At 51.0% G+C, this 18,744-nt stretch overlaps 1 protein-coding gene across 1 annotated transcript in view; it reads right to left on the bottom strand.

Annotated features, from left to right (window-relative positions):
- The window catches only part of NXF1 (nuclear RNA export factor 1), a 113,944-nt gene extending 95,965 nt beyond the window's left edge, over positions 1–17,979 (bottom strand). The window contains exons 1-3 of the mRNA XM_029614832.1: positions 17,801–17,979; positions 2,709–2,907; positions 2,446–2,602 (exon numbers count right to left, since the gene is read on the bottom strand). Coding sequence (XP_029470692.1) covers positions 2,446–2,602; positions 2,709–2,907; positions 17,801–17,828 — 384 coding nt within the window. The 5' untranslated portion in view covers positions 17,829–17,979. The remainder of the gene's footprint in view (positions 1–2,445; positions 2,603–2,708; positions 2,908–17,800) is intronic.
- Between the last annotated feature and the right edge of the window lie 765 nt (positions 17,980–18,744).

Below are 18,744 nucleotides of genomic sequence, written 5' to 3'. Positions count from 1 at the left end.
CAGAGGGTTCCATGACTGCAACGCAAGTCTCGAGGTCCTGAGAGGCCTGCCGCCACTGTCCACTGAGCCCTCCGCATGCACAAACGAGCGAGAGGGGTAACATGGATGGAAGCCGTCATGTGGCCCAGCGAACAAGCAGAAGATGGGCAGTCGCCTGCCAGCTGCTGCGGACGGTGGCCGCCAGTGAGGCGAGGGCAAGAGCCCAATCGCGTTGCATAAACACCTTTGCTTGCATCGTGTCCAGTCTGGCGCCTATGAAGTCCAGCTGAAGAGACGTGCAGAGGTGAGACTTTGGGTAGTGGATCAGGAACCTCAAGGCTTGTAGAACCCGCACTGTCAGGGCTACAGCATTCAGCGCCCCTGCACATGTATCACTCTTGATTAACCAGTCGTCTAGGTACAGGAAGGCATGCACCATACGATGCCTGAGATACGCAGCCACCACCGCCAGGCATTTGGTGAAGACGCAAGGGGCTGAGGCCAACCCAAAAGGCTTGTAGTTGCTGTACCCAGGGGAGTCCCGCTCTCATTGCATAATTACTGCAGATCGCCGCCCGAACTCCCATGACTGAGACCTCAAAAATCCTCTTGAGCTGCACCTCTAACTTCCTGTCCTGTAGGCCTTTAAGCGCTGTCGCCCCTGTGACTGGGATCGTGGTTTTCTTGGTGACAGCAGAAACAGCCGCCAGGCCCAACAGCACAGGATCCATCTTACCTAGTTTGGATTTTTCAGGAGGGCTGTCAATACCCAGCTCCGCAAGGATAGCCGGGATAAGTGGTGTCAGTTCCTCTTTGCGAAAGAGACATACCACTTTGGGGTCATCACCCTCCGTGGCTTGTGAGCCTCTTTCCGCCTGTGGTAAATCAGGATCCTCCCACCATCTGCTCTGTGCGGAATCTGGGGCTGAGGATCTGGATCTCCAGGATCTGAATCTTGTGTAGAAGAATCAGCCCCCTCCCGTGGATCCCCAGTGCGGAGAGGACGCGTAGGCCTGACTGGACCTTAGCGCGCTTGTGAGCATGGGACCTAGTCCCTAGAGAGGCAGGCTTCCCTGCCTTCTTTGCCTTAAAGGCTTTATGCAGGAAAACAATAAAAGATGAGTCAGACGAGGAATCCGAAGTCCCCTCAGGACTGTCCTCCGTGACGGGGGAAGCAGGCTGCACAGATTCCCTGTCCTCAGGGAGCCGAGGCTGAGGAGGAAAACACCCCCCTCCCCCCCATGGCTGCCTGAGTAGCAGAGCGGAATGTGTGTAAAATGGCCTCCGCTCCCGCGCTGAGCTGAAAGGGATCAGCAGCAGGCTGAACAGCCCCAGCTGATAACTGAAGAGATTCGGCTGCTCTGCTTAGGTTTTGGCACTGTTTTTGATTTTTTCCCACCGGAGGAACCCTCTCCTCCCGGCAAACATTCTGCACACAGTCCCTCCCTAGAGACCCGCGGTCGAGCCGACCCGCACGCACGACACACCGGCCGTGTGATTGGGGAAGCCGGCAAAAACAGTCACAGCACAAACAAACATTAAATTCAGCCCCCCCCCCCCGAAGGCAAAAACGCAGTGAAACCTCCCACCACCCCCCCTGCGAAGAGAGGGAGAGGAAAAGCGGCCCGCCAAAATGAAAGTAAAAATGAGAACTTTTTTTTTTTCTTTTTTAATTTAGACTTGCCTGAATTGGTCCAGGGAGCTGATCTTTTCTGGGTGGAGTGAGCCGGGCTCCCGGTATCGCACCCACGCTGCCCAAAAGGTAGAAAATAGGGTCCCCAACCCTCGTTGGCAGCTACCTCAGACCGGCAGGGGATGGCCCTCTCAGAGCCTGGGAGGCTGAACACAGGCAACACTATTTTTTTTTTTTTTTTTAAAGAAACAACTCCTAAATTCAATCAACCACAAAGAAACTAGTAACCTCAGAAAATTCACAGACTAAAAACTTCCCCAAAATTAAGACTCTGACCAGACTGTAGGTTTTGCACCTCCACCATCTGCTAGAGACAGAGAAATGCTGCCGGACTGTAGGTGGCACTCTCCTATATAAGGCGGAGTTTTGTTTTAAAAACATCTGTGTCTCTATTTGCTAGAGGGGGGGGGGGGGGGCCAAAACCCAGCAGTCTGGACTGATCCGGGTACGTACAGGGAACCCATATTACTCACTAACTTTAAAAGTTGCAAAAGTCCGATGTTCCCCTTGACAGGGCCTACTTGCCTACAGTCTAGTTCAGATTAGTGTAGCTACTGAGAAACTGAAAGGCGCACACACACAACAAGTTGATACACCTCTGTCCCTTAGGGACTTAAAAGCAAAAATAATAAGCCAAACTAAAAAAAAGCCTGCCAAGCTCCTACATTTTCAAACCTTTATTTTTCTAACATATTACTCTATGTTACTACATAAAGGCAGTAGACTTCCTCTCCCTCTTCTCACACTCCTAGCCACACAGCCACCGCACTTACCGTAATTTTGTACCAACTCTTATGCGGGTCTCTGCTGCCTCCTGCCCTATCCTGGTGCCCAGGGTCTCGCCTCACCGTGAACTGCATGTTTGATGTGCCGCCCCGGTCCCGGTCATGCCAGTCCTCGCCTCGTCGCCGGCGCCTGTCGTACGGAGTGCTGAGAAGCAGAAGAAGGAGACCATCACGGTGAGGCAGAGCCTGTGCAGAGAAATGGGAAGCAGGAGGTCTGTGGGAGGGGATGTTACGAAAAACTGGTCACTTACTATCTGCCCCTTGGGGCATCCTGGGTCTCGCTCATCGCCACATCGCCATCATCATCCTCCAGGCGGGAGCGAGGGTTCAGCCCGCCACCGCCCCCGCCCCTACGGGACCTGTGGTTCAGCTCGCTATACATCCTTGCTCGGAAGGGCCCGCGCCCTTTCTTCTTCTTTGCAGAAAAGTTGCCCACACGATCGTCGTGTTCTGAGGAAAGAAAACAAGAGGGGGTGAAGGTGCAGCAAGCAGCTCAGTAGCGAGATGGCCAGCCAAATTGAGAGCTGTCCTCATTGGTATCATTTTTCTAAGCATATCCAATAATAAATCCAGACAATTAGCTCCACACAAAAATATTAAAGTCCACACTAATAAGGAAGGATCCGAGAGGTCACCCACAAGCAATCACGAAAATATGTAATTACAAAAGGAGCAAGCAGAAGACAGCGGGCGGGTGCAAGCAAAAAAGTAAAACAGCAAATCAGGTAAAAGAAATGACTTAACAGGGAAAGTGGAAGAGTATTCAGGAGAACCCCCTTTCCAGTACAACTTTTTATTTTTCCTTTAAAGAAGTCAATAAATTGGATGCTGACAAAGAAAACAGAGACTTATTCCCATCATACATCAATACACATTTATATTCTTCCCTCCTCCCAATTAAATTATTCCGGGTCTTTTCCTAGTATTAAGATGATCTCGCCTAAGGAACAATTTAAAAAATATCTCAAAGATATCTTATTAATATCAGTTGACAAATTACCAGAGATATTAAAAATTTATTTTGTTCCTACATCTAAAAGCGGACAGGAGATGAAAACAGGAGTGTTAAATTTGAATCTAGAAACAGATCTAACTGCATATTTAGAAGCTCCAACTGAAGAGCTTTATTAGTTTCTTTTAAGTATCCTGCTGACAGAGATTTAGTTCTTAGGATTTTCCTAAAGAACCGTAACAAGCTTTACTATGGTCAAAAACTATGGATTTACCCCGATATAGTTAAAGATACCCAGACTCGTAGGAAAGTCTTTGTGGGATTAGCTAAGGAAGCCAGAGATATGGGTGCTCAGGTTAATATTAGGTATCCCTGCAAATGCCTAATGAGGCATAAAGGAAATAGATTTATTTTTTATGAACCCAAGGACATGAAAAATTATCTGGATAAAAATAAAGTAGAAATCAGTTAATCCAACTATAACAGGTGGTATAAAGATAGAGGCTGATGGTATTCTCTTTCTAAGTTTCTTGAACATTGAATATTGGTCCCATTTTTACCGTAATGACCCTTTGTTTTTTTCTTTATACACTATAAGTAGATTATATGGTTTACTATTGTCTTTCTTCAGATACGAATATGTAAGTTTGGAATAATGTTAAGTAAACTAACTGCTTTGTTAATTATGGAAAATAATGATACATAAAGAATTACAAAAAAAAAAAATTATTCCGGGTCTCAAAGAAAGAAACTTCTTGCAGCTAACTTGGACGGATTAAGATATATCAGAGACTATACAAATATTTTGCTCCAAAAACGACAGATTCTCAATTGCAAAAAAAACCCAAACAGTTTCATGTTCCAGTTACTGTCCGGGTAGAAGGGAACTGTGACTAAAAGTGGATTCCCACCAACTATATCCTCATCCCTCTCCAATTCGTGTGTTAAACCTGAACCCTGATAGAGGAGGCCACATGATGTTCTGAGCAGGTAAGCTGACTGGCAAGACAACCACAAATTAACTTCCTTATATTTCGACTACTATAAATTGGTTGAAATAACCTGAATAAAAGCTAAGGTATAGATTTAAAGATCTGCTTACCAACATTCAAAAAAAGATTTAAAGATCTGCTTACCAACATTCAAAAAAAAACTTAAGACTTGGCTATTCAGGCAAGCCTTTCCGGAGTCAAATATCCATTGAGAGACCTCACTGCACAATGTTAATATCCATAAAGAGACATCACTGCACAATGTAAATAAGTTACCTCTGTAAATTTTTACGCTACTATCCTTATTTCCTTCCTCTCCCAGTTCTACAACCTTGTTTTATTGTAACTTTTGCTTCCGTTGCACTTGTTAAAAGAACAGTTTTTGCACCCCCTGTTATATGTAAACCGGCATGATATGATCTTATCATGAATGCCGGTATAGAAAAACCTTAAATAAATAAAAATAAAATCTCTTCCAGCTATGTGGCAGAGAACGCCCGCTCTCCTGGTGCGCGCGATTCTAAATTTAAATTAGGCCCGGCGGTAAAAACGGGCAAAAGGAGACGCTAGGGACACTAGCGCGTCCTTAGCGCCTCCTTTTTGACAAGAGCGGCAGCTGTCAGCGGGTTTGACAGCCGACGATCAATTTTACCGGCATCGGTTCTCGAGCCCGCTGACAGCCACGGGCTCGGAAACCGGACACCGGCAAAATTGAGCGTCCAGTTTTCGGCCCGACAGCCGCGGGCCGAATTCGATTTTTTTTTTACTTTTTTTACTCTTCGGGACCTCCGACTTGATATCGCCATGATATTAAGTCGGAGGGTGCACAGAAAAGCAGTAAAAACTGCTTTTCTGTGCACCCTCCGACTTAATATCATGCCGGAAGAAATTAGCGCCTACCTTTGGGTCGGCGCTAATTTCTGAAAGTAAAATGTGCGACTTGGCTGCACATTTTACTTTCTGTATCCTGCGCGCATACCTAATAGCACCCTCAACATGCATTTGCATGTTGAGGGTGCTATTAGGTGCCGCGGGTTGGACGCATGGTTTCCTCCCCTTAATGAATAAGGGGTAAGGGAAAACGCGCGTCCAAGAGCAGGCTGACAGTGCGCTCCGTCGGAGTGCACTGTACTGTATCGACCTGAAAGACAGCCGAGTCAAAGATCACCAATCCAGTGTAGAGGACCAACCTGATGTTATTCTGGTTTCAGGGCTAGCTGACACAGTGTAAGAAATCATGGAACAACTTGTAAACAGATAACTGCCAACTTGGATTCCAAATTAGAAACCATCATCAAGAAGAAGGTACCCTAATTAGTATCAACAGTGAAAGAGCAGTCTGAATTCATAGCAGATGAGAAAAATAAAAAATACTCACAGCAGCCAGGAACAAAAACTGGAATCCTCAAAAAGAAATTAAAATCAATAATGGACAAGCAGGAAGATATGAAAAACCAAGGTCAGAGGAATAATTTGTGTATCACTGGAATATGGCAGAAACTGAAAGGCAACGAAATTCTTATCTTTCCGGCTGAGTTGACTCAAGCAATGCTGAACCTAAGTTTTAGGAATGGGACAAGAAAGCAAGGATGAATAAGCCATGACATATGGGTGACATCATCTGACAGCGCTGAATGGACCCTTCTCTCTTATCTCACAAAGATTTTACGCTACTGAGCATATGTAGGAGTTATTGCATGGGTGGCCAATTTTAGAGCTGTCTTTGGAGAACACCAATTATGGAAAGCAAACTTGCTTTCTCCTCCGACAAGCAAGGCTTAATTAGCCAGGACACATGGGGATCCTCAAGCTGAGATGTGCAGTGGAGCACATCTCAACTTGAGGATCCCAGTGGACTACTGGGTGAACAGGTTGCTCAAAACTGCTTGTCCAAATTTACTGTCACTTCTTTACAGATTGCCCAAGCAGTAGTGAGATGTGAAAGTGTGAACTGACAACCAAGTTAACAGTTCTGCAGATGTCCTCGATTGGTACGGATTGTAGATGAGCCGCTGACGCAGCCATGGCTCTCACTTGATTAGTCTTAGAGTCTGTGATCTGGAGGCCAACGAGAGCATAACAATGTGCAATACAGTCTGCTAGCCAGTTCGATAGCGTGCATTAGGCAAGTGCTATGCCCAAATGGTTTGGATCAAAGGCCTGATAGTGTGGCTAAGTTCTCTTTTGGTAGTAAGCTAAGGCTCTTTTATAGTCCAAAAAATGAAGGGCCTTTTCCCCTTCATGTGCGGGCGGCCCTGGAAAGAATGGAGGTAAAACGATGGCTTGATTTATATTAAGAGACTTTTGGAAGAAACTTGGGGTGGAGGAAGAGCACCACCCTACTGTGGAAGAACTGCATATTTATTTGGTGCTTTTCTATACCGGCATTCATGATATCAGGTCGGTTTACATGGAACAGGGGAACAATAAACCTTAGATATTAACATAGCGAAGAGAAGCAGAAGTTACAATGAAACAGGGGTGCTGGAACTGGGGGAAGAGGAAGAACAAAGCATAAGTAACTCAATGGCAATAAGAGCAATTATTTACATAGTGCTGAATGTACAGTAATGGTTGAAATGGTGAATCAGTGAGTTTCGGGAAATGTTGAGATTACTTACCTGGTAATCTTGTTTTCCTTAGTGTAGACAGATGGACTCAGGACAAATGGGATAGTATCCGCGTGCTAGCAGTTGGAGACGGATCTGACGTCAGCACGGGGGCGTGTATATATCCCCACAGGAAGCGCAGCTGTTCAGTAATCTTCCTTGCAAAAGCTGTTATGGATGTGTGTACTGACGCTCAATGAAAAGTAAAGAAAAAAGTGAAAACAGGCCTCCCCTGACCGATTGACAGTGGCTGGAGACCGCCAGCCTTCCCAACCGGAAGGCGTGGATATAGGCAGAGTGTACGCTCTTAGGAAAACAAAGGTCAAAGGCTTCCTGGAATCAGTGAAAACCCATGTACACAGGCAGCTGGGCGGGATGCTGAGTCCATCTGTCTACACTAAGGAAAACAAGATTACCAGGTAAGTAATCTGAACATTTCCTGGCGTGTAGCCAGATGGACTCAGGACAAATGGGATGTACCAAAGCTTTACTCCCAGCCTGGGCAGGAGGCTGCCTGAGGACCATGTAGGACCGCCCTCGCAAAAGCCGAGTCCTCCCTGGCCTGGACATCCAGACGGTAGAACCGAGAAAAGGTATGGAGGGAGGACCATGTCGCCGCTTTACAGATGTCCGCCGGTGACAGCATCCGGGATTCAGCCCAAGACGCCGCTTGGGCTCTGGTAGAATGAGCCTTAACCTGTAGAGGCGGAGCCTTCCCAGCCGCCACGTAGGCGGCTCTGACCACGTCTTTAATCCAGCGGGCAATGGTGGGCCGAGAGGCCGCTTCACCTTGCTTCTTCCCGCTGTGTAGGACGAACAGATGGTCTGTTTTCCGCAGGTCTTGAGTCATTGTCAGATACCTGGGCAGCAATCTGCCGATGTCGAGATGGCGTAATAAACGGCCTTCTTCAGATTTCTTCAAACCTACCGTGGTAGGCAAGGATATGGTTTGGTTAAGATGAAATTGTGAAACCACTTTAGGGAGAAAGGAGGGAACCGTCCGAAGATGGATAGACTCCGAAGTGATACGTAGAAAGGGATCACGGCAGGACAGCGCTTGTAGTTCAGAGATGCGGCGTGCGGAGCATACGGCCAGCAGGAATACCAACTTCAGGGTTAGAGACCGTAGAGACAAGCCCCGAAGGGGTCGGAAGGTGGATCCCGCAAGGAAATCCAGAACCAGATTAAGGTTCCAGAAGGGTATAGGCCACTTTAGTGGCGGACGAATATGCTTGACGCCTTGCAGGAAACGAGAAACATCAGGGTGCTTGGCGATAGTCTTGCCACCTCTCCTGGGCCCATAGCACGATAGTGCCGCTACCTGAACCTTGATGGAGCTGAGGGAGAGACCCTTCTGAAGCCCATCCTGCAGGAAATCCAACACAATAGGAATAGTGGCGGCATGTGGACTGGTGCCATGAGAGTCGCACCATGCTTCAAAGATTCTCCAGATCCTTACGTAGGTGAGGGATGTGGAAAACTTGCGAGCCCGGAGGAGTGTATTAATCACAGGCCCCGAGTAACCCTATTTCTTCAGTCGAGCCCTCTCAATGGCCAGACCGTAAGAGAGAACTGAGCCAGATCCTCGTGCAGAATGGGACCTTGACGTAGAAGGTCCCGGAGAGGAGGCAGGGGGAGAGGCTCCCCTGCCAGCAGGCGTCTGAGGTCCGCGTACCAGGGTCTTCTTGGCCAGTCCGGGGCCACCAGAAGAACTAGGCCCTGGTGTGACCGAATCCTGTGGATGAGGGCACCCAGTAGAGGCCACGGGGGAAAGGCATATAGAAGAGTCCCCGGAGGCCACGGCTGGACCAGAGCATCGATGCCGTGCGAGCACGGGTCGCGTCTGCGGCTGAAGTATCTGGGTACCTGAGCATTGGACTTGTCTGCCAGTAAATCCATGGCCGGGATCCCCCAGTGATCGACAATCAACTGGAAAGCTGTGGGGGACAGCTGCCACTCGCCTGGATTCAGGCTTCCTCTGCTGAGGAAGTCTGCTGTGGTATTGTCCTTCCCGGCAATGTGGACGGCGGAGATGTCCCGCAGATTCGCCTCTGCCCAAACCATGAGTGGGGCGATTTCTAGAGATACCTGTCGGCTTCTGGTTCCGCCCTGACGGTTGATGTAGGCCACCGTGGTGGCGTTGTCGGACATCACTCTGACAGCTCTGTGCCGCAGCCGTGGAGCGAAACGAAGGCAGGCCAGTCTGACTGCCCGGGCTTCCAGGCGATTGATGTTCCATGTGGACTCCTCCCTGTTCCAGCGCCCTTGGGTGGCGATTTTCTTCGCAATGTGCTCCCCAGCCGCTTAGGCTGGCATCCGTGGTGAGCAAGATCCACGTGGGCGAGGACATCCGCGACCCCCTGCTCAGGTGGTCGGACCGCAACCACCACCGCAGCTGGGTCCGAACATGGACCGGTAGAGGGAGGTGCGTGGAATAGGCTCGGTGATGGGGGCTCCAGCGAGAGAGCAGGGAATGCTGTAGTGGTCTCATATGGGCTCGTGCCCAAGGCACCACGTCCAGAGTGGAGGCCATGAGACCCAGAACTTGCAGATAATCCCAAGCTAACGGCCGACTGGTTCCCAACAGATACTGGATACGCTGCCGAAGTTTCAACTGTCTCTTGGTCGTAAAGTAGAATCTAGAAGAGAAGAAAACAAAAATGAAAGTAGTCTTGGAAAGCACGCTGAACCAGCGTGCAGGCACTCCAAACTGCTTTGGAGACGGAAATTACTGAACAGCTGCGCTTCCTGTGGGGATATATACACGCCCCCGTGCTGACGTCAGATCCGTCTCCAACTGCTAGCACGCGGATACTATCCCATTTGTCCTGAGTCCATCTGGCTACACGCCAGGAAAGGCTTGTTTAAATAACCAAGTCTTAAGCCTTTTTCTAAATGTCAATGGGCAGGGTTCTTGTCTGAGTTCGGGAGGGATAGCATTCCATATGGTAGGTCCCGCAGTGGAGAAAGCCCGTTCTCTGGATGCTAGATGGAGTGTGGATTTGGTTGGGGGAGCGTGCAGGGAACCTCTGATAGGTCGAGATGAGGTGTGTAGTTTGAGTGGGAATTGAAGGTTGAGAGGGGCTTGGTTATGGATGGTTTTGTGGATGATGGTGAAGGATTTGTGTAGAATTCTGAAACGTATTGGTAGCCAGTATAGATTTTTTAGAATGGGAGAGATGTGGTCTCTTCATGCACTAATGCCCGAATCCTAACAAACGCACGTAAATCGGATCATATTACCCCTATCCTAAAAGACCTCCACTGGTTACCCATAACCTCACGCATAAAATACAAAACACTCACCATCCTCCACAATTTATTGGACAATCAAAATCACACTTGGCTAGAGAATGCACCTCTTTTCCGATCATCTACCCGCCCCTCCAGATCCAACCTTGCTGGTACCCTATACACCCCCTCCCTAAAAACTGCACACCACACCTCAACCAGAGAAAGGGCTTTCTCTATTGTCAGCCCTTCCCTATGGAACACCCTGCCCTCGGCCCTCCGTCTAGAACCTGTCTAAATTTAAAAAAGGGCTCAACACCTGGCTCTTTACATTAGCATACCCAGACATTGACCAAACTTAGCTTGACTTTAACCCCGCAGCCCACCCTTTCCCCCCTCCTCCTCTCTGCCTCTCCTTTTCTCCCCCTTTCTTCACCCCAAGCAAAGACTCCAAAATAGGAAAATTAGTTCTTACCTGTTAATTTTTGTTCCTGTAGTACCACGGATCAGTCCAGGCAGTGGGTTGAGCCTCCTTTCCAGCAGGTGGAGACAGACTAAAACTTGCAGGATGCCCTATATCAGGACAGAGCCTATCCTCTTACCCTTCAGTATAATGTATGTCAAAGCAGAAAACAATAAAACCAAGAATAGGATCAAGCAAGCAACCAAAAGCTCAACGGAGCAACCATAGACTAATGTAGAAGCATAGTATACCTATACGCTCTTGCATAAACTTGGTATAAAATAACCAGCAAGGCTTCCGGTGTAAATGCTCAGTAATCTTGCACCAAGGAAAATATGAAATCTGCAGACCTGCAAGAAAACAAGCTTCGAGAGGGCAGAAGACAGACAGAGAAGGGCGTCTGGACTGATCCGTGGTACTACAGGAATGAAAATTAACAGGTAAGAACTAATTTTCCTTTCCTGTACGTACCCGGATCAGTCCAGATAGTGGGATGTACCAAAGCTTCCCTAAACTGGGTGGGACCGAGACAGTCCCGCTCGAAGCACTTGCCGCCCAAAGGAACCGAACACCGGAGCGTGTACATCCAGATGGTAGTGCCGAGCAAAAGTATGCAGTGACGTCCAAGTGGCAGCCCTGCAAATCTCCTGCGGCGAGACAGACTGACTCTCCGCCCAAGAAGTAGCCTGAGAACGCAGAGAATGGGCTTTCAGACCCCAGGAAGTGGACGACCCTGACAAAGATATGCCGAGGAAATGGCTTCCTTCAACCACCGCGCAATCGTGGTCTCAGAAGCCTGTTTACCCCGGTTGGGACCACTCCAAAGGACGAAGAGATGGTCCGAAACGCAAAAGTCATTGGTGACTTGAAGATAACGAAGCAAGACTCGCTTGACATCCAGTCGACGGAGGTCGCCCCCAGCCGTACCCGCAATCTCCTCCGGAGAGAACGCAGGGAGTTCTACCGACCGGTTGACGTGAAAAGCGGAGACAACCTTAGGCAAGAAGGAAGGAACCGTCCTGAGAGAGACCCCGGAATCAGAAAAACGCAAGAAGGGCTCCTGACAGGACAGCGCCTGAAGCTCGGAAATACGACGAGCAGAGGAGATAGAGACTAGAAAGACAGTCTTAAGAGTAAGATCCTTGAGCGTAGTGTGGCGAAGAGGCTCAAAGGGAGCCGCACAGAGAGCACGAAGGACGAGGTTGAGACTCCAAGATGGACATGTGGCCCGAGAGGGAGGGCGGAGGTGTCCAACGCCCCTCAGGAAACGAATGACGTCCGGGTGAGCAGCCAAGGCATGACCATCCACCCGACCCAGGAGAGAGCCAAGCGCAGAGACTTGAACGCGTAAGGAACTGAAGGAGACACCCTTAGAGAGACCCTTCTGAAGGAAAGCAAGAACCAAAGGAATCGAGGCGGAGCGTGCCGGGACGCCCGCTTCCGTACATGCGGACTCAAAGACCTTCCAGATGCGCATATAGGCCAGAGAAGTCGACTGCTTCCGGGCTCGCAGCAGGGTGGAGATGACCTCCTCCCTATAACCTTTGCGCCTCAGGCGACGCCGTTCAAAAGCCAGGCCGCTAGACAGAAGCGATCGGCCTGGTCGAAAAATACAGGCCCCTGCCGGAGGAGACAAGGGAGATGACTGAGGCGCAGGGGCCCGCCTACCGCCAGATTGATGAGATCCACGAACCACGGCCTTCGCAGCCACTCAGGAGCGACAAGAATCACTGGACCCCGGTGGAGTTCGATTCTCCTGAGAGCTTTCCCTTCCAGAGGCCATGGGGGGGGGGAGGGAACACGTACAGAAGCACATCCGCCGGCCAAGGGAGAGCCAGAGCGTCCACGCCCTCTGCGCAGTGTTCCCTCCAATGGCTGAAGAACCGATTGGCTTTGGCATTGCGCAGAGTCGCCATGAAGTTGAGATGAGGAGGACCCCACCTGTCCACTATCAGAGCCATTGCCGCATCAGAGAGTTCCCATTCTCCCGGATCGAGCAACTGCCGGCTGAGGAAGTCGGCTTAAACATTGTCTTTTCCGGCAATGTGAGAGGCCGCAAGGCACTGTAGGTGACGCTCCGCCCAAGCGAGTAGGCGGCTGGCTTCTAAGGCTACCAGGGGACTGCGAGTGCCCCCTTGGCGATTGATGTAGGCGACTGTGGTGTTGTCGGACAGGACTCGTATAGCCTTGTCGCGGATCAGAGGAAGGAACTCCTGAAGGGCCAGGCGGACTGCCAAAGTTTCCAGTCGATTGATGTGCCAGCGCGACTGAGTCTGGGACCATGTCCCCTGACTGGACTGAGATAGGCAGACCGCACCCCAGCCCAACAAGCTGGCGTCCGTGGTTACTATCGTCCACTGTGGAGCTTGAAGAGGCATCCCTTGTAGGAGATGAGGAAGGGACAGCCACCACTGTAATTCGTCGGCAGTAGACCCCAAGAAGGGAAGGACTACGTGGAACTGCTCCGACACTGGTTGCCAATGAGACAGCAAAGCTTTCTGTAATGGACGCATATGAGCAAAAGCCCAGGGGACCAGATCGATGGTAGAAGCCATGAAGCCCAGGATTTGGAGATAATCCCGGGCCGTCGGTGAAGACAGCGCAATCAAATTCTGAGCCTGACCGATCAGTTTGAGGGCTCGCGTCCGAGGTAAGAAAACCTTGCCTACTCGGGTGTCAAAGTGTGCTCCCAGAAATTCCAACTCCTGGGAGGGCTGAAGCCTGCTCTTGGAAAAGTTCACTATCCACCCGAGAGAGGCAAGGAGCTCCAGGACTCGATCCACCGCCCGCCGGCAAGAAGTCTCCAACTTGGCCCGGATGAGCCAATCGTCCAGATAGGGATGGACGAGAATCCCTTCCTGGCGCAAGGCCACAGCCACTACTACCATTACCTTCGTGAAGGTGCGAGGAGCTGTCGCGAGGCCGAAGGGGAGAGCTCGAAACTGGAAGTCCTGGTTGAGAATGTGGAATCGGAGAAACTTCTGGTAGTTGCGGTGGATGGGGATATGAAAATATGCTTCTGAGAGATCGAGGGAAGCAAGGAACTCTCCTGGACGGACCACCGCAATGACTGCCCGCAGGGTTTCCATGTGAAAGTGAGGGATCTTGAGGGCCCGATTGACCCTCTTGAGGTCCAGGATTGGGCGGAAGGACCCGTCCTTTTTGGGCACGGTGAAGTAAATAGAATACTGGCCGGCGCCAATTTCCCTTTCTGGGACTAGGACCACCGCCCCCAGATCCAGAAGCTTGGACAGAGTCTGGACCACCCCATCCCTCTTGGCCTGGCCGCAAGGGGAGAACAAAAAGAGATCTGGAAGTTCCCTGACGAGGTCGAAAGCGTACCCGTCTCTGATAATGTTGAGGACCCACTGATCCGAAGTGATTTTGACCCATTCCTCGAAAAACAGGGAGAGGCATCCGCCGAGGTAAGGAACAGAGGGATGGGCCGGCTGAACTTCATTGTGTGGCAGGTTTAGCGGTGGTACGCACGGGCTGGCCCTCGCGAAAGGGCCGTCTGCCACGAAAGGGCTGCGACCAGGACTGCGCACGAGAAGACCCTCTAGGAGTACCGCCCCGCCCTTGCGAAGCGACACTGACCCCTGAAGCGAAAGCAAGAGGCCGTGAAGGACAGAGAAGCCTTAGGGCGGTCCTCTGGAAGTTTATGGACCTTGTTGTCAGCCAAGGAGTCCATAAGCTTGTCGAGGTCCTCACCAAAGAGCATCTTATCTTTGAAGGGAAGCGTGCCCAGCCAGGTCTTCGAGGACTGATCAGCCGACCAGTGGCGAAGCCAAAGTGCCTCCGGGCAGCCACTGCTGAAACCATCGCCTTCGCCTGGACACGGACCAAATCGTAGAGGGCGTCCGACACGTAAGCGATTACCGCCTCCAGACGTTCGGCCTGTACTGCCTCACCTGGCGGAAGCTCCCGGGCGCAGAGTAACTGTTGGACCTACTGGAGGCCTGCCCGCATCATGAGGCTGCTACAGCAAGACACCCGAACCCCGAGGGCCAGGACGTCGAAGATGTGCTTCAGGTGAGCCTCCAGCTTACGATCTTGCGCATCCTTTAGGGCCATGGAACCTTCCACCAGGATCGTGGTGTGCTTGGCCACTGCAGAAACATAAGAATCCACTGATGGATACCACAACAGCTCCAAGCCGTCTTCCGGGAGGGGATAGAGCTTATCCATCGCACGGCCCACCTGGAGCGAACCCTCAGGAACCGCCCATTCCCGTAGGATAAGGAGCTTAAGCATGGGGTGGAAGGGAAAGGCCGGAGCCCGGAGACCTCCCAAAACCGGGTTCATATCCTTAGGAAGTGAGGCCATGAGATTATCCACAGAGGGACTTTCCAGACCCAGCTCCTCCAAAACGAAAGGGAGGAGGGGCTCTAGCTCCTCCTTACGAAAAAGACGAAGGGCTCTGGGGTCATCCCCCTCTGGGGGGGGGGGGCATCTGCCGAATCCGAGGAAGCAGCGGAGTCTGAGGACCCAGGAGGCACCGGGGGAGGGGAGGAGGGGGCACCCCCGGGACCACCCACACCCGAACTGGTCCCTGAGGCTCCGTAGCCGGTCCAGAGGTCAACGGTGCTGAGTGAGGGATTTTAGACGGGGGGGGCAAAGGGGGGGGGCTTTCATCCATCTCATGCAGGCTAGCTAAATAAGATTTGTGCATGAGGACGACGAAATCCGCGGAAAAGGGACCCTGGATTTACCGCGGGGGGGGGGGGGGGGGGGGGGGGGGGGGAGCGAGAGAAGGTCAGGACTCCTCTCCTGGGGACCCATGGGGGCCAAATCAGGGGTTAAATCGAAAAAATCCAGCCCCCCAGCCCCAGGGAGCACTGAAACCGGCCCCGACGAAAAATCAAAGATGGCGGCCGTTCCCGGGCTCTGCCGACCCGGGAAAGGCCTAGCCATGCCGGGAGGAGTGGAGCCCCGGGCTAAATTTGCTTGTCCTGCCAAGGAGGGACCTTCCCCAACCAGCAGACAAGCAGTGCAAGAGGCCCTGCCGCTAAAAACGCGAGGAGGACAGCCCAAGAAACAAAGGCTGTCAGTCGGGACATAGCAACCTCGGCTGAGGAAAAAAAAAGCTGAAAAAACAAAGCTTGATTGACAGCCTGCACAGCAGGTGAGAGCAGGCGGGAACCTGCTGCCTTCTGCTTCTCTGACTGCCGGTTCTAATCCTATACTGACCAAAAAAAGTTAAAAAAGCTGGTCAACTGCTGCAAATAAGTTAGAGGTAGGCGAGTACCTGCAACTTATTGAAAGTTAAAACTTTGAAACTCCTTTTTTTTTTTTTACTGAGCGCAGCAGCGGGTTCAAAACCCTCTCGGCGGCCAGAGGGGGAACGAGGCCCAGAGAGCATCGGTCCCCACACCTGGAAGCGTACACGGACTCAGGACTATGCAGGGAACCCCCTCCTGCAAAAGGGGACAAGCCCCCCTGAGCCGGGCAAGAGCTGGGAGACGGACGTCTCCCACACAAAAAGGCACTAAAGAAGGCAAAAATTCCTTCAGATTCACTTTCTATAATTTTTTTTTTTTAAACAAGAACCAAAAGAAATACTTGCTTGAACCTAAAGAGAATAAAGAGGCTGACTAGCCTACAGCAGAGAACCGAAGGAGAGATGATGCACCTGCTGGAGACAGACGAATACTGAAGGGTGAGAGGATAGGCTCTGTCCTGATATAGGGCATCCTGCAAGTTTTAGTCTGTCTCCACCTGCTGGAAAGGAGGCTCAACCTGGACTGATCCGGGTACGTACAGGAAATAGTGTTTCTCCCCCCTAAGCAATGATGCCTAAATTCTGTTATAAAAGTTTCCCCTCACCCTCCTTTAAGCATACCCTACCATTGGGGGCCCCCCCCCCTGCCACTGCCATCACTGGTCTGGTACCTACCAGTCCACCTGTACATGTCTATTGTTAATTTATTTTCTTCAAATGTTCCTATCAAATTTCTCTCTTTCCCTATCCTTCCTACTGCTGTCCTCTCTCCTCCTTCATTACTGCTCCCCCCTTCCCTTTTTATTGTATTTCTCTCTCTCTTGTTATTTTGATACAATGTAAACTGGCATGATGTTCCGACGAATGTCGGTATATAAAAATCAACAAATAAATAAATAAATAAAATAAGCTCTCTAATTCTCCTAGCCAATGTGACCACAACAAGGAATAACATTTTCCAGATGATCAACTCTAGTGGATCAAAGGGTGGCTTCACATGCTGCAGGAGCATCACATTAAGATCCCATGGCACTAGTGCTTCGGCTACCGGAGGTTTCGGGTGCTATAAGCCTTTCATAAACTGACACTAAAGGATGGGTGGATATTGGATTTCGCTCCACTTGCTATGGCACTGAGATGCACCTTGTCTGAAGAAGTACTGAGCTAGAAAGAGGAGAGAGTATATTTCTATATATTTCTAGTTGATAATAATGTAGGGGTGAAATGCTGCCAGGAACACGTAGCTGCATCCTGTTCGCACACTAAACTTGTGCTCTGCCACGACAAGACCTGGGGTCCTGCCTAGTGAGCTTTCACCATGGTTGGGCACACGCTTGGCCTTCCCCGGGGAAGGCCGCCAGGACGGTTTCTTTAATCCCATCTGGCAATGGATGCACCGGATGACTCCTCACCTTTCTATGGCCTCCGAACCCTATGGAGTGAACTTTCAAAAGGAGTCATTCGTGTAAAAACCTTTTGAAAATTCAGCCCCATTGTTTTACACGTGTTCCCCACCTCGATCGTTTTTGGAAAACGGACTCCATACAGATTTACAAGAAATAAAACAAAGAATCAGACACCACCATACGTCGTCAAATGATGACGCAGGCAAAACACAGCCTCATATACAAATCGGGTGTCACGACACACAAACTAGACCCATCACGCATGCTCTTTTGTCATAAATACATCACAGAAAGCTGCATGACGTCATATAGTCTCAAATACCACGGCAACGCACAGCCTGAAAGCCGTTACTGTTATGACGTCACCACGGCGCTCTGACCCCCCCCCCCCTACCAACAGCGACCGGTGACCGCGCGCTCAGCTTCTGGGAACCCGTGACGTCGCCCACCGCTACTGCGAGGCACTTACCGGTGTAAGACCTGCCTTCCTCGGCCATCAGAGCACCGGAGCCGCGGGATCGCGGGAGAAAGGCCAAAGAAAATCGGAGCACAGCACTACAAACAAACCGTCCTCCGGTGGCCAACAGCTACACTGAGCATGCGCGGGGCAACCAGAGCGCAGGCGCAGGATTGCACAACCGCCGCGCGACAGTGCTCCGCCCATCTCAGAATCGTTGCGCAAGCGCCAGTGTTGCCAACCTCGCTTATTTACCGCGAGATTGGGCTTCTTTTCCTAGTCATTCGCGGGTTTTTTTCCCCCGATTCGCTGGTTGCTTTTAATTGGGCTATTTTTTCTGCCAGTCGCGTTTTTTTAGGCTTGATGGGCGGGACTTGTACTCTGATGTTACAGTGATTGGCTGCTGCTGCTGCTGCGATGAAGCCTGTCCATAGCAGGCACACCCTATCCCTATATTGCAGCAGTAAGCCAATCAGAGCAGGATTCAAATAGTGAGCTGCAAGCCTTGTTGATAGATACCTCAGGAGCACATTTTTGTTGGCAGACCTGGAACGGGAAGGCCAGCAGCAGGGCATTGGAGGGTAACAGCAAAGGGATCTTCAGACTGTGCAGCTACAGCCAGGTATCAGGAGGGGAGGGATTAGTATGTTGGGAGGGGGGAATGAGAGTGTGGGGGGCCAGAGATGTGCTCCGAGGGGTTAGGGAGGGGGGGAATGAGAGTGTGGGGGCCAGGGATGTGCTCGGAGGGGGGTGGGGAGAGGGGAATGAATGAGTGTGGGTGTGGGGGCCAGGGATGTGCTCGGAGGGGAATGAGTGAGTGTGTGGGGGCCAGGGATGTGCTCGGAGGGGGGTGGGGAGAGGGGAATGAATGAGTGTGGGTGTGGGGGCCAGGGATGTGCTCGGAGGGGAATGAGTGAGTGTGTGGGGGCCAGGGATGTGCTGGGGGGGGGGGGTGG

The sequence above is a fragment of the Rhinatrema bivittatum genome, chromosome 8, assembly GCF_901001135.1.
Source record: "Rhinatrema bivittatum chromosome 8, aRhiBiv1.1, whole genome shotgun sequence".
NCBI classification, from domain to species: domain Eukaryota; kingdom Metazoa; phylum Chordata; class Amphibia; order Gymnophiona; family Rhinatrematidae; genus Rhinatrema; species Rhinatrema bivittatum.
The sequence above is the reverse complement of the archived record's forward strand: the minus strand, read 5'-3'. Positions and strand labels throughout refer to the sequence as shown.